Here is a 16527-nt window from a genome sequence, read left to right on the forward strand (position 1 = left end):
TTTTTCACCATAAGTACTTCAGAGTAGTCTTGGATCATTGTATTGCTGAGAATAATAAAGTCATTCACAATTGATCAACCCACAACAGTTATGACATTGTAATAATACATTTCATTTTGCATTAGCTCATGGAGGACTTTGTAGGTTTTTCTGAGAGCATCCTGCTCCTCATTTCTTACAGAACAATAATATTTCCTCATACATTCCACAATATCTTTAGACATTTGCCAATTGATGGGCATCCCCTTAATTTTTAAATTCTTTGCCCTGAGAAAATATTCTGCAAATATAGATTCCTTTTATTTATTTTTTTAAAATCCTTTTTGGGATTCATGGCTAGTAGTGGTATTATTAGGTCAGAGTAAAGAGGACTCAATCAGAGAAATATATTTTAAAATTCTTTTCACAATTACTATGCTGTGTTTATTTTATACTCTCTCTCCTTTCACCCTATTCTTCCTCTAAAGTGTTTTGCTTCTGATCACTCTCTCTTCCCCTCTACTATAAAAGCTTTTTCTTAATTCTTTTGTGGCAGATAAATTATGCCGTTCCACCTCTCTCTTTCCCTTTTCCGCAGTACATTCCTTTCTTTTTCCTTAATTCAACTTAATTTAAAAGATATGTTATCCCTTTCATATTCAGTTCACACCTGTGCCCTTGTCTATATATACTCCTTCTACCTTCCTATAATGATAAAATTCTTATGAGTTACAAGTATCATGTAGGAATATAAATAGACATTTTATGACAGTAGGAACTTCAGTTTCCCATCACCCCTGGTAAAATAGAAAGCTTCCATATTATAAGTCTTCAATTACTTTCTTCTGGGGAATCATGAGTAGATCAGTCTCTCCTCTAAGAACCATTACTGTATAATTCATGCCTTTTCTCAGCATATTTGTTACATATTTCTTACATGCTGTTTCCTTCTTTCTAACTATGCAATATTAGTTTATTAAAATTCCAAGACTGCCTTTTTCATGTTTTCATATCCCAAGCACTTAGCACAGTGACAGGTACATGGTAACTTCTTAATAAATGTTTATCAACTGACAAATCTTCTGTATACTTGGTAGATGTTATACGTTTTGTAATATTTGGAATGGGATTCCCTTTTCTATTATTGTTTCTTTTTTATTTTTATGTAAAAGTGAGGATTTATTTTGTAGCCTGTAACTTTGCTGAATCTATTGACTTAGTATCTGTGGATTTTTCTTGGGAAACAATCATATCAGCAAATAAGGCTTTTACCTTTATTTAAATTTTTTTTTACCCCCTCTTTACCTGTCTTGGTTCCTTTAATTCTTTCCCTTGTCTTATTATTGTTCCTGGCATTTCTGTGGAAATAGAGGGGAGAGTGGAATTTATTGCTTCATTCCCGTATTTATTAGAAAAAGTTCAACTGTTGTCCCTCCTGAATATGGTGTTTGCTTTTGGATGTAAGATAGCTGCTTTTTATAATATTTTTAAAAAGATGCCTTTATGCCAATACTTTTCCCCATTCAAGTGTTTTTTTTGTCAAAGGTTTTTTTTTTTTTTTCCCCCTGCATCTATGGAGATGATCATATGATTTTGGATGTTTTGGTTTTTAATATAATTAATTATACTTGTTTTCCCAATCTTGAATAATTTTTGCATCCCTGGTATAAATACCACTTGATCATTATGCATGATTTCTTGGATAAGTCACTGTTGTCTGCTTATTAAGATTTTGCTTTAAATTTTTTGAGTTAATTTCATTAATGATATTGGTTTTTAGTTTTCTTTGTTTTATTTTTCCTGAGTTTAGGCACTGGGATTAGATTTATGTCATTAAAGAAGTCTAAGTGCTTTCTTTCTCAAATTTTGAGGATAATTTGTTAAATATGGACTCTGTTTCTTAAAAGTATGATAAAAGTCAAGTCTAAAGTATCAGGAGTAGGAGCCCTTTTTCCCCTTACATTAAGAGAATGAGAAGTTCATAATACGATCCCAAAATTAGATATATCCATCATAGGTTTGCTGTTACCGTTTTGGCTAAGCAGTTGGGTTAACTTGGACGGGATCATACAGCTAATTAATATTAAAGACTTCAGGATCAGTGCTCTATTCACCGTGCCATGATGCCCATTTTAGGTAATCACGCCCAATTCCAGTTTTATGCCCGCCCTTCAGTAGTTCTAAGCAAATAACACACGGGGCGAAATTTTCACGTTTAGTCAGACTGTCGACAGCAATCAGTAAGTTCCTGCGTTCTCTTTAAAGCAAATCAGATAACGTCACAGCAAGTCTGTGTTGTTTGAGGCTAAGAAAAGATGACACCAGAAAAAAATGCGTCCTACAGCCTTCTATTTCTGTTCATCCTGTGGCCTTTGGCTAATGCCCGTGAGTATGCCCGCGATCCCTTCCTCTCTGTCCGGGTTAAGACTTCGGACCCCATTCCCGGATCTGTTTCTATACTCCAGCTGTCCCCTTTACCCCCATCCCGGGAACACCCCCATTTACCACCTGTCTTTAGGATGTAATGGGGTCGGCCCGTAGTCAATTCAAACTTGTTTAGTACTTTCGCTTATAAGTTTTTCCTTTGGTTACTTGTGTCCCGTCGCAAATGAATGAGTCTATTCGCCCGGGGCTCTCACTCCAGTGGTGATACTAGATTTAATTACGAGTTTCCTTCCCTTAGTATTTCCTCCCTTCCCCCCCCACCCCTTAAGTCAGTCCCAGTCAGAGTGCGTTCTCTTCGGCATTTGCCAAGTTCCCTTCCCCTAACCCCTCCAACTCTGCATCTCTGCATCTCTGCCTCTCGAATCTCATTCAGTCCCTTGCTAGTTTGGAAACGTGGAAAAAGCCGACTTCCACCTTCATCCTCTTCCTACTATCTTCTTCCCCCATTTTCATCTGTTAATGGCTTTTACTGTTTTTTTTTTTTCCTTTCATCCCACCCTTCCACTCCCACTCCCATACATCTCCTCTCTCTCTACCCCATCCTTGCTTTCGCTCTCGGTGGCGAAATTTCTGAGGAGAAATAGTAGAATGGGAGTGGGGGTTGCTGTTGGGGTTGGGTGAGGGGCTCGGACTCTAGCTCCGGCAAATGGCTGCAGTTCATTCCTCAAGCAGCATGAATTAGGTGCTGGGGGATATAAATCCAAAGAATTTTTTAAACTTCTGTTTGCAAATGAGCTTACATTCTACTGGGAGAGATAACAAATATATAAAAGGCACATACAGTGTAAATCTTATAAATACACATATCCACCCAAAGTAGAGAACACAAAATAAGTCATTTCAAGAGGAGATTAGGGAGGTGATATGATTTAAAAGGGACTTGGGGGCTGACAAAGGAGAGCACCAGAGAGCCCCAATCATAGAAAGAGGCAACTGCTGAGTAGAACTGAGACTTGTGAGAAAGGACAGTCTGCCAATCATCTTGTGATGATGAGAGCCCTCCTTACCCAGAGAGAGCACTGTGGAAACTGAGCATTTTCACTCTTTTTGTTGTGGTTTGCTTAAACTTTATTTTTTCTCGTTTTTTTGTTTTTGATCTGATTTTTATGGTACAGCAAGATAATTTTTTTTTTAATTTAATAGCCTTTTATTTACAGGATATATACATGGGTAACTTTACAGCATTAACAATTGCCAAACCTCTTGTTCCAATTTTTCACCTCTTACCCCCCCCACCCCCTCCCCTAAATGGCAGGATGACCAGTAGATGTTAAATATATTAAAATATAACTTAGATACACAATAAGTATACATGACCAAAACATTATTGGTACAGCAAGATAATTGTATAATTATGCCTATATTGGATTTAACACACATTTTTACCTTCTTTAACATATTTTGGATTATTTGCTATCTAGGTGAGAGGGTGGAGGGAAGGGGGGGGGAATTGGAGTATAAGGTTTTGTATGGGTCAATGTTGAAAAATTACCCTTATATATGTTTTGAAAATAAAAAAAGTTCAATAAAAAAAAAGAAGAAAAAACCAGAAGGGCAGGAATTGGCAGTGGCCTCTCCTTCTGGCCAGGGTATTTGCTGGAGGTGAGTGGACAAAGGGCAGGGGCATGAGAAATAAGTGACTTGGGTAAAGGTCTTTAGTCTAAACATACAAACTTCCTTTCTCTTCTCCACTTATGATAATCATGATTAATTCCACTTTCATACATGAAACCTTCACTTTAAGAGTGCAATGGGCGTGAGAGTAGAAAGTGGGAAATATAGAGCAGGGGAGTTGCTATGGTGTTGGGTAGAGATCAGTTAAATCCTTAAATATTTATTTGGTGAGGTGGATAGAGCACTCTCAGGAAGGGGGATAAAGGATATAACTTTCTAAACCCTCAGATCCATATAATAAAAGACTACAGGTCTTGAAATATTATATATTGACAATCAAAAAAATTAGAGTTATAGCCAAAAATATTAGACCAAGCAAAATTAAATATAATATTGAATGAGGGGGAAGAGGACATTCAACAAATTGTCAGATTTTCAGGATTTTGTCTCAAACAAAACTGGACTCAATAGAAAATTTAACATATAAGAGCCAACATCAAAGATACTTTCAAAGCATTCAATGAAGACAAATTATTTATATTTTATATGGGAAAATTTATAAACCCTACATCTAAAATTGGCAGTAGCAATTTGATAGTTCAAAAGAAAAATTGGGATAGGATTGGGTATGATGTAACACTAAAAAGCAAAATTATCTAGAAAAAGGTAAAATAATAATTATGCTATAGGAATAAGGTGTGACAGCAAGAATTGAAGTGCCCAGATGAGAGAAAATACAGATCAGCCAAAATAATGTAAATTTAAGAACATTTATTTCTAGCTAGTGACTGAACCCCACCCGAACAGGGGAGTCAGTATCAAGAGATTTCAGGGATACATATTTATAGAAAGAAACATAGAAGTTCCCTAATACCTTTGTCATACTAAAGGAATTTCATCCTAGAAAGGAAGCAAAGATTATCACACTAAGGGTGCCATTCCCAGACAGGCAATAAGACAGCCTTTCTTTATGTTTATCAAGTTGTCAAGTTTTTTTTTTTTTTTTTTTTTTTTTAGGGTAGCACATCTGGGGGTGTAAAAATACTATCTACACTAGGGTGTGAAAAGCTAGTAACAAACTTCTAATTACAGAATTTCAAGATTATGTTCCTCATTGTTCAGAGGGGTGTCCTTCCAATTCAGAATCAACACAGAATTAGAAGGGGAAAGAGAGCCAGAAGTCCTGAAAACCTGTTTGCACTGGGAATGTGTTAAAGAGAAACAATACCTATATACATTTTACACAAACACACACACACACACACACACACACACACACACACACAGAAAGAGAGAGAAAGAGAGAGAAAGAGAGAGAGAGAGAGAGAGAGAGAGAGAGAGAGAGAAAGATATAGCACCCTCCAAAATCTATAAAGAAAAAGGGGGGAGAGAATAGAATAAGGTGATATATAGAAGGGTGTGCAAATCAACAGGAGTGAGACAAGGCATGTAGATCGATAGGAAAGGGATAGAGGTAGGGGGAAAGCATAGGAAAAAATGGAGTATGGAAGGGCGTTTAGATTAATGGGAGTGGGATAAGGTGTGTAAATTAATAGGAAGGGAAAAAAGAGAAAGGGAAAAGATGGAGGGAGAATGTAAGGAAGGTATCCATAGCAGGGGTGATGAGGGGTGGTGGTGGGTCGTAGTGGTGGGATGACGGGGAACTTAAGTATTAGCAAGACAAGTTAACAAGTAGAAGCAAAGTAGAAGAGTTAACAGGGATAGGAAATGAGTAATATAAACAAACATAATAACAATGATCAAGAGTAGAATTTGTTAGAAAAAAATTAGGGATGGTAATCATTGATCTCAATCAGAATCAGACTTAAAAATAGATTTAATCAAGAGAGAAATCTACATTATTTATTTTAGATATATGTGTGTGTGTATATGTGTATATAAATTTGTGAGATGTATGTGAGAGAATGTGTGCATGTGTGTTGCTGCTTGACTGAACCCTCCTTGATGGAATTGGGGAGGAAGGAAAGGGGGTAAAAGAATAAAATAAAAAGCAACTACAGAAAACTAAAGAATATCTAAATGAAAGAAATAAAAAGATGGATAGTTATGAATACATCTATTATTTTATATGTTTTCTTGATATGGAAATTCATTATATATTTTGAATTTACCCTGATGTTTTATTGGGCACATGGAAATGTTTTGTTTATTTTCCTTTTTTGTCTTTCTTTTTCTTATTTTGTATTTAGTTTTAAATAAATATTTTTAAAAATAGAAAAAAAAATTACTTTATTAGATCTACCTCTATGTTCTGGCCTTTGAAGCCTATTTTGTCAATCACTGTCTTAGCTAATTCTACACTGTGTACTTTATACATTAGACAAGCTTATCACACACACACATACATATATATATATATGTATATATACATATATATATATACACACACACACATACACAAATGCATGCACACACATATCTGAAATAATTTTTATATGTCTGATTTCTCCCTTGATTAAAGCCTTTTCAAGTTTAACTTTGAGATCAATGATTAGTATCCTCACTTTTTTTTCTTACAAATTCTACTCCTTATCATTTTATATTTGTGTATATTTCTCATTTCCTATTCCTACTAACTCTTCTATATTATTTCTATCTGTTAAACTCCCTATCACCCCTCCCTACATGGATACCTTCTTTATCTTCCTCCCCCGTCCTTCCCCTACCTCTTTATCCCATTCCTATGAACCAATACATCTTTTCACACTCTATTAATCTACACACCCTTCTGTATCCCACTTTATCCTGTGCTACCTTTTCTGTCCCTTTTTATCTTTCCCATTTTCCCACTTCTGTTGATTTGCACTCTCTTCTGTTCCCCACCTGATCCTATTCCTTCCTCCTTATTACTTTATAGATGTTGGAGGGTGTTATATCCTTCTGTGTGTGTGTGTGTGTGTACACATATGTAAATGTATGTATGTTTTGCTCCTCTTTAACCAATTCCCAATGCAAGTGGGTTTTTCAGGATTCTTAGTCCTCTTGCCACATATAATTTTTCTTTGTAGATTCTTGCTATCATATCTTATTCCTATAACAATCATATTTTTACCTTTTCCTAGGAGGTTTTGCTTTTTTACAGTCATATCCTACTCAGCCTTACCTCAGTTTTTCCTTTGGACTACTCAATTACTAATGTCAACCGTAGACACATATGGTTTAGATTTCCATATATAGAGCATAAGCAATTTGTCTTTATTGAGTCTTTTGAAATTATTCTTTGTTATTGATTCTTACATGTTAAATTTTCTATTGAGTTGTTTTGTTTGAGACAAAACCCTTGCTGAATTTAATATTTTTGGCTGAAATTCTAATTTTTTGATTGTCTATCTATAGTATTTCAGGACCTGAGATCTTTTATTGTAGCTACTGATAAATACTGTGCATTTCTCATTGTAATATATTGATTTGTCTTGGATATTTGAATAGTTTTTTTTATTATTGTTGTTTGTAAAATTTTCTCTTTGGTCTGGGGGTTTAGAAATTTAGCAATGATTCTCTCTATTTTCCTTGTAGGATCTCTTTGGGGTGGTAATAGTTGGAATTTTTCTATTTTTACTTTCTCCTCTTGTTCTATCAGCTCAGGTCAGTTTTCCTTAATTATTTCTTGTATTATTGTGTATTATTGGATTCTTTTTTGGTTATAGCTTTCAGATAGGTCAATTATTCTTATATTTTCTTTTCTTGATCTGTTCTACAGATTGGATGTTTTTCTTATAAGATGTTTCACATTCTCTTCTATTTTTTCATTTTTTACATTTTTCAAAGAATTATTTTCTGGTCTCTAGGAATAAATGGACTTCTCAAAATAGGAGCATCTATTTAAAACTGTCAGTATCATATGTAATGGAGATAAACTGGAACCATTCCCAATAAGATCAGGAGTGCAACAAGGTTGCCCACTATCACCATTACTATTCAATATTGTATTAGAAATGCTAGCTTCAGCAATAAAAGTTGATAAAGAGATTAAAGGAATTCAAGTAGGTAATGAGAAAACCAAATTATCACTCTTTGCAGATGATATGATGGTATACTTAGAGAATCCCAGAGATTCTGCTAATAATCCACAACTTTACCAAAGCTGCAGGATACAAAATAAATCCACATAAATCCTCAGCATTTTTATACATCACCAACAAAATCCAACAGCAAGAGATACAAAGAGAAATTTCATTTAAAATAACTATTGATAGGATAAAATATTTGGGAATCTATCTGCCAAAGAAAAGTTAAAAAGTATATGAGCAAAACTACAGAGTACATTCCACGCAAATAAAGTGAGATTGAACAACTGGAAAAATATTAAGTGCTCTCAGATAGGCCAAGCAAATATAATAAAGATAACAATGCTATCTAAACTAATCTATTTATTTAGTGCTATACTAATCAGACTCCCAAGAAACTATTTTAATGATATAGAAAAATAACAACAGAATTCATATGGAAGAACAAAAGGTCAAACTTTCAAGGGAATTAATAAAAAAAAAAATCAAATGAAGGTGGCCTAGCTGTACTTGATCTAAAACTATATTATATAGCAATGGTGAGCAAAACCATTTGGCATTGGCTAAGAAATAGACTAGCTGATCAGTCGAATAGATTAGATTCACAGGACAAAATAGTCAATAACCATAGCAATCTAGTGTTTGACAAACACAAAGATCCCAACTTCTGCGATAAGAACTCACTATTTGACAAAAACTGCTGGGAAAACTGGAAATTAGTATGGCAGAAACTAGGCATGGACCCACACTTAACACCATACACCAAGATAAGATCAAAATGGGTTCATTATTTAGGCATAAAGAATGAGATTATAAATAAATTAGAGGAACATAGGATAGTTTACCTCTCAGACTTGTGGAGGAGGAAGGAATTTGTGACCAAAGAACTAGAGATCATTATTGAACACAAAATAGAAAATTTTGATTATATCAAATTAAAAAGCTTTTGTACAAACAAAACTAATGCAAACAAGATTAGAAGGGAAGCAATAAACTGGGAAAACATTTTTACAGTTAAAGGTTCTGATAAAGGCCTCATTTCCAAAATATATAGAGAATTGATTCTATAAGAAATCAAGCCATTCTCCAATTGATAAATGGTCAAAGAATATGAACAGACAATTTTCAGATGATGAAATTGAAACTATTTCTACCCATATGAAAAGGTGTTCCAAATTACTACTGATCAAGGAAATGCAAATTAAGACAACTCTGATACACTACACACCTGTCTGATTGGCTAAGATGACAGGGAAAGATAGTGGTGAATGGTGGAGGGAAGGCGGAAAAACTGGGACACTGATACATTGTTGGTGGAGTTGTGAACCCCAATTTGGAATTATACTCAATAAGTTATCAAACTGTGCATACCCCTTGATCCAGCAGTGTTACTACTAAGCTTATATCCCAAAGAGAGATTAAAGAAGGGAAATGTGCCCAAATGTTTGTGGCAGCCCTTTTCGTAGTGGCTAGAAACTGGAAATTGAATGGATGCCCATCAATTGGAGAATGGTTGGGTAAATTATGGTATATGAATGTTATGGAATATTATTGTTCTGTAAAAAATGACCAGCAGGATGAATACAGAGAGGCTTGGAGAGACTTACATAAATTGATGCTGAGTGAAATGAGCAGAACCAGGAGATCATTTTATACTTCAACAACAATACTGTATGAGGGTGTATTCTGATGGAAGTGGATTTCTTCCACAAAGAGAAGATCCAATTCAATTCCAATTGATCAATGATGGACAGAATCAGCCACACCCAGAGAAGGAACCCTTGCATTTTAGTTTTTGTTCCCAGGTTATTTTCATCTTCTGAATCCAATATTTGTTGGGCAGCAAGACAACTGTATGGATCTACACGCATATATTCTAAGATATACTTTAACATGTTTAACGTGTATGAGACTTGCCTGCCATCTAGGGGAGGGGGGTGGAAGGAGGGAAGGAAAAAGTCGGAACAGGAGTGCAAAGGATAATGTTGTAAAAAATTACCCATGAATATGTTCTGTCAAAAAAAGCTATAAAAAAAGTATTAAAGACTTGAGTCTTAAAGTGGTCTATCCACCGCGCCAGTGATACCCTTCCTAGCTATCACGCCCAATTTCAGTTTTCTGCCCGCCTTTCAGTAGTTCTGGTTTCTGATTGGACAAAATCACGATTCGCAAAGGGGCGAAGTTTTTCAGGTTTTGTCACGCAGTCCAGAAGACAGCCCTCAGTGCGTTCCCGCGTCCTCTTCAAAGCAAATCAGATAATTTCACAGCAAGTCTGTGATGTTTGAGGCCAAGAAAAAATGGCACCAGAAAAACAAAACAAAAACCTGTCGGACAGCCTTCTATTTCTCTTCCTCCTGGGGTCTTTGGCTAATGCCCGTGAGTATGTCCGCGATCCCTTCCTCTCAGTCCGGGTTTTGACTTCGGACCCCATTCCCGGGTCTAATTTCTACACCCCAACTGCCCCCCTTTCCCTCCTCCGCCTCATTTCCCACCAGCCTTTAGGATGGAATCGAGTTGGCCCGTAGTCGATTCAAACTTGTTTAGTCCTTTCGCCTATACATTCTTCCTGGGGTTAGTTGCGTCCCACGCCCATGAGTGAGTCTATTCGCCCGGGTCCCTCTTTCCAGTGCTGATACTAGGTTTAATTACGAGTTTTCTTTCTTTGGTACCTTCCCCTCTCCCCCTCTAACTCTCGACCCCTACTCCTACCCCAGTCCCAGTCCCCGTCCAGATCCGTCCTTTTTGGCCTTTGCGAAGTTCCCTCACCCCAACCCTTGCACCCCGCATCTCTGCCCCTCGAATCTCGTCCAGTCCCGTGCTAGTTTGGAAACTATTGGAAAGAGACTTCCACCCTCACCCTCTTTCTAACATCTCTTCCCCTCAATTTCATCTGCTTTTATTGTTTTTTGTTTTCTTTCACATCACACTTCCTTCCCCCTACTCCCCCCCCCCCCCCCCCCCCCCCCCCCACCCTCCCACTCCCATACATCTTTTGCTGAATTGTCCTCTCTTTCCGCACCATTCTTCCTTTCCCTTCGCGGGGCGTCATATGTTAGGAGGCTGGAGTGGATGTAAGACTTGTTTATGTGAACTCGGGTTCCGGCTCGAATTTGGGCTTGGACTCGTGGCTGTAGGTACTGAAAACTGGCCCAATTTCAGCTGTAACTCTTAGCTAAGTGGAGAAACTGAGAATCTTTTAAGAGCTCCTTCAATTGAGTCTGGCGGCCGGATTTGTTGGACTAAGCTGCGCTTGCTGACCCGGGATCTTGGGGAAGAAAGCTGTTGTAGGTGAAGGTGGGTGCATGTGGAACTTCACTTCTTCCCCTGGGGAGCAGTGTTAGTTGCCGCACAATAGTGGTGGAGAACATTTTTCTGTGCTGGAGTACTAGACTGCGGGGCTGGTGCTGAGTGACTCAGTGATTTTGCTTTTTTAGTCACATCATACTTAGTCCTACCCCAGTCTTTCGTGTGGACTACTCAATTACTAATGTCAATCTTAGACACATATTTAGATTTCCATATATAGAGCATAAGCAATTCATCCTTATTGAGTCTTTTGACATTATTCTTTGTTGTTGACTCTTACATGTTAAATTTAACATTGAGCTGTTTTGAGACAAAATCCTTGCTGAATTTAATATTTTTGGCTGTTACCCTAATGTTTTGACTATCTATAGTATTTCAGGAACTGAGATCTTTTATTGTAGCTACTGATAAATTCTGTGCATTTCTTATTGTAACTCTAAGATATTTGAATTATCTTTTTTGTTGTTGTTGCTTGTAAAATTATCTCTTTGATCTGGGGGTTTAGACATTTAGCAATGGTTTCTCTCTCTTTTCCTTGTAGGCTCTCTTTGGGGTGGTGATAGTTGGATTTTTTTCTATTTATACATTACCCTCTTGTGCTATCAGTTCAGGACAGTTTTCCTTAATTATTTCTTCTATTATCGTGTATTATTGGATTCTTATTTTGGTTATAGCTTTCAGATAGGTCGATTATTCTTATATTTTCTTTTCTTTATCTGTTCTACAGATTGGATGTTTTTCTTCTAAGGTGTTTCACATTCTCTTCTATTTTTTCCATTCTTTATATTTTTCAAAAAATTATTTCCTGGTCTCTCATAACTCCACTGACTTCCCCTTGCCCAATTCAAGTATATAAAGAGTCATTTTTTTTTTTTAAAACTCTGAATCTCTTTTTCTAATTGATTGACTTTGTTCATAATCTTTTTGGGTTTTTTGGTACTGTTATTTATTTATTTTTTAATTTTCCCTTGATCTCTTTCATTTGATTTTTAAAGCCTTTTGTTGAGTTCTTCTATAAGTTCTTTTTTGGGGAAGTAGCTATTTAATATTACTCTGTGGGAAAGAGGAAGCTTTTTTTCCACTACAGTAGCCTGCTCCACTACAGAAGCTCTGAACTTCCCTTAGTTGTTCAAATTTTCTAATAACTTATTAATTTTGTAGCTCTCTTAAGGAAATTCTTTGGTTTAGTAATCAATTGTCATTTATGATTTTATGGATTTCCCCCCTGTGATTTGGGTGCCATATTTAAAGTGATATACATGAACAGATGTAATATGGTGTGTATATAATATACAGATATGTATATATATATATAATATTTAAAGTGACAGAAAAACATAAGGTCTTTGGTATTGACAAAAGAAGTAGCTTATGCAAAGAAATGGTCCTGGAGTACAGAGATAGAATAAAGATAACATTGAAATTGTCTGGGTGAATAACAAATTCTTATTTAAGTGGTAGAAAGGATTTCTCAAAAATGATGTCACCTATATTATGCAAGATGATAAAGAGAGAAGTTTAGTTTCTTCATTTGTAAAATGGGAGAATTATATTTTAGTGAAAAATGCAGGGAGTTTGTAAGGAACCCTGAGAAGTATTATGGAAATATAAGCAATTGTAATTATGATGTTTATTTTAACTTTCATATGTGATATAGAGTTTTTGATGTTTCTAAGTAGAGAAGTGAAGTCTTGGACTGAGGCAATGAGTAAAGAAATTGGTATCTGAATTATCAGTGGGAATATGGTGCCTGATAAAAAGCAGAGAGTTCTGGAACATTCTTCCTATTAGAGAGGATGACAAAGTTGAATGTGCAATATTATCAGAGAAGGTCCTGAATCAGTGATAAAGGTTGAGAGACTATTCCCAAATTTTTATTCAGAATTTTAAATGGTGCTCTATATTTGAGAGAGGAGGAGAGGGGTGCAAAGTTCCGAGTTTGGTGTGTGTCCTTATCTATAGAAAGGGAGGAGTCATTGGGATTGTGAGGACAGACATAATGGGAAAGAAGTCAGATTCAGAAGCAATGCATAACTGGGTAAAGGATCTAAGGTGGAAAAGGGGGAACTACAAGTCAGTTTGGTGAAGACATTTTCTTGGATAGAGCAGATGGAAGAGAATAGGAAGAGAGAGTGACTTCAGTCTCTTCATCAGGCATTTATTTCTGCTCTGCTCTTGTCTTTCTCTTTCAGAATCTCATATTCTTCAATACAATGTATTTGTCACAGTCATAGATGGAGAACTCTTATTTTCGGTCCTTGGCTACCTAAATGATGAATTATTCTTTTATTATGATAGTAAAAGCCAGACACCTGAACCTCGAGGCATTTGGTTAGATAGCATTATGAAAACAGACACGTGGAAGACAGAGAACAGCAATGTGAAAGAGATTATAAAGGCTTTCAGGATTATTATGGGCAAAGTTATGGAGCAGAGCGACCAAAACACAGGTAAATTTTGGGTTTAGAACAAGGGCTAGATGAGTGTGGGATTCAGTCTACCTAGAAACCGGGGTGTAGTGGGAGGCTATTGGATTGGGAGTTAAAGGACCAAGTTTTAAATCTCCAGCTTTGTCCCTTACTACTTGTATCACCCCAGGCAAGTAATTTAACCTTCCTGGGCCTCAGTTTCATTATTGTATATTTAGGGAGATCCCTTCAAGTTCTAAATCTTTGATCCTAAAAGACTGGGGAGAGGTGCTCATATTTTCCTCTCTTTTGTAAAAGAGTCTGTGGGATCTGGGGATCTACTGAGGAGAGGACTGGAAGGGATCTAGGAAAAGATTCTTGTAATTCATTAAAAAGGGAGAACAGAACCATGACCAGCATGGGGTTGGGGTGGGGGGCAGATTCTCACACCTTCCAGGAAATACTTGGCTGTGAACTCCATAAAGATGGGAGCATCAGAGGATTTTTGAGATTTGGTTATGATGGAGAGGACTTCCTTATCTTCCACTCTGAGACCCTCACCTGGGAGGCAGTCCACCCTGCTGCTAGAAGTCTGGAGAATGCCTTTGAGGCAGAGCCAGTAGAAACAAAGATACAAAAAGCAAAGTTGGAAGGAGACTATTGTGCTGGACTTCAGGGGTACCTGGAAGTTTGGAAGGAGGAAAAACCAGGTAATGACTTGGGATAGTGTCCCTCACCCCCACCACCCTTGAAAACCACTCACTCTGTCCCTTATCTCCTGCCTGAGGTTTTTCTCATCCTGTATATAGGATAAGAAATCAGTCCTTTGTCTGTTGGTAGGATTAAATTTCCTCAGTCTCAGTTCTCACTTGTGTAAAACAGGGACCCCAATGGGTATAACACATACACTTTTGTTTGATGGGGAGCCTCGATGCTTGGGAACTGGACTAGATTTTCTTGTTTATGGTGGTGGTGGGGCTCTCTATATCCTTCAGGAAGAAAAAGACTGTGCCTTCACCTCTTTCTTCATTTTGGTCTCTTCCCCACAGTGTTCCCTTCACTGAATCTGACTCAAAGCAAGAATCCAAAAGAGATTATCACTCTGAAGTGTCGAGTTTACAACTTTTTCCCTGGGGACATCAAGATAATGTGGTATAGGAATGGCGATACATTGAGCCAAAGGGACCAGGAAGGAGGTATCATTCTACCTAGTGGAGATGGTACCTACCAAACCTGGGTGTCTACAGATGTCTACTCTGAAAAGTCAAATTATACTTGCCATGGGGAACATCAAGGAAGGAACCAAAGCACCTCTATATCCTTGGGTAAGTAGTGACAGTCATAATAAAGAGACAGCTGGGAATGGAGCTAGGATTCTTGTGGGAAATTCAGCCTCAGTTTCTTCATAAATCCAATGAAGGGATTAGACCCAATTATCTCTAGTTTGTTTCTACTTTTAACAGTACATGAGTCTAAGGGAGCTCTTATTTGCTTCTCCACTGTAAAAGTGCATGAAAGGCTGTCTTAGTGTCCTGATATCATAACAGAGCTACAAGATTCTCCCTTTAATGTCCTCGCGGGAGTAATAGTTCATTCAGTGCTATGGGATCCAAAAGGGTGATATACTATAAAATCTATTAGGAAGTCAAGTGAGACTTATCATAGAGAGCTAGATGTGCTATTTACTTTCTTTGTATCTACAGTCAAAACCCTTGAACTGTCTCAGTCTCAGTTCCCACTGGTTGTGAGGAAAATGCTTTGCCCACCTTAAGATTTATAGAAATGTGCTCTCTCATCAAGAATGTCTTCCAGGTCCTGTTTCAGAAGCAAACCGGAAATATGGGATCCCTCCTGCTCTGTTTTTTGGTGTTTTTGTTGCTGCTGTGCATATGGTATAGGAAATGATGATATGATAATGGAATATTATTGTTGTATAAGCAATGACCCTCAGGATGGTTTCAGAAAAGCCTGGAGAGACTTACATGATTTGATGCTGAGTGAAATGAGCAGAACCAGGAGATCGTTATACATGGCAACAATTAGAATATACAGTGATCAATTTTGATGGATATGATTCTCTCGAAAAATGAGATGATTCAGGCCAATTCCTGAAGAGAGCCATCTACACACTGAGATACAGCTATGGGAACCTGGGGTGCATTACAACATAGCATTTTCACTCTTTCTCTTGTAGTTTGCTTCAATTTTGTTTTTTTTCTCATTTTTTCTCTTTTTGATTTGATTTTTCTTATACAGTATGTATAAATATGTATAGAAGAATCACACATGTTTAACATATATTGTTCTAAGGAAGGAGGTAGGGGGAAGGGAGGGAAAAATGAGAACATAAGGTTTTGTAAGGGTAAATGTTGAAAATTGTCCATGTATATTTTTTGAAAATAAAAAGTTTTAATTAACAAATAAAATTGTTTTAAGAAAAAAAGGAAAAAATTAAAAAAAATATTTTTAGGGTTATATAACTTTATTGTTGTTCATCCTTTCAAGAGGATTATGACAGCAGGTTGATGATGTCATGAAATGCCCATAAATGGGATTGAAGTGAAAGAGGGATATGCAAGGTCACATGTCTTACTTTCTTCTCCAGAGACACCTAGGTCCAGTGGCCAGATAAATGAAGAAGACTGGAGATGGCCTCAGATGAAATGGGATCATAATTTTATCCTGAGCTAGACAAAAGGGGCCTCTTAGAAATGCACTAGTCTAATGGCTTGGGAAAGGTCTAAGGG

The 16527-nt window shown here is 36.8% G+C and overlaps 1 protein-coding gene across 4 annotated transcripts in view; it reads left to right on the top strand.

The window, feature by feature from the left end:
- The window catches only part of LOC100925861 (major histocompatibility complex class I-related gene protein), a 49175-nt gene extending 33459 nt beyond the window's left edge, over positions 1-15716 (top strand). Inside the window, exons 1-5 of one of the 4 annotated variants that reach the window (XM_031959951.1) lie at positions 2198-2364; positions 13565-13822; positions 14221-14490; positions 14830-15105; positions 15593-15716. In XM_031959951.1, coding sequence (XP_031815811.1) covers positions 2295-2364; positions 13565-13822; positions 14221-14490; positions 14830-15105; positions 15593-15678 — 960 coding nt within the window. In that variant the 5' untranslated portion in view covers positions 2198-2294 and the 3' untranslated portion in view covers positions 15679-15716. The other 3 variants (XM_031959952.1, XM_031959950.1, XM_012544666.3) reach the window with 3 other exon arrangements.
- The last annotated feature ends 811 nt before the right edge of the window (positions 15717-16527 follow it).

The sequence above is a fragment of the Sarcophilus harrisii genome, chromosome 3 (assembly GCF_902635505.1).
Source record: "Sarcophilus harrisii chromosome 3, mSarHar1.11, whole genome shotgun sequence".
Taxonomy (NCBI): Eukaryota; Metazoa; Chordata; class Mammalia; order Dasyuromorphia; family Dasyuridae; genus Sarcophilus; species Sarcophilus harrisii.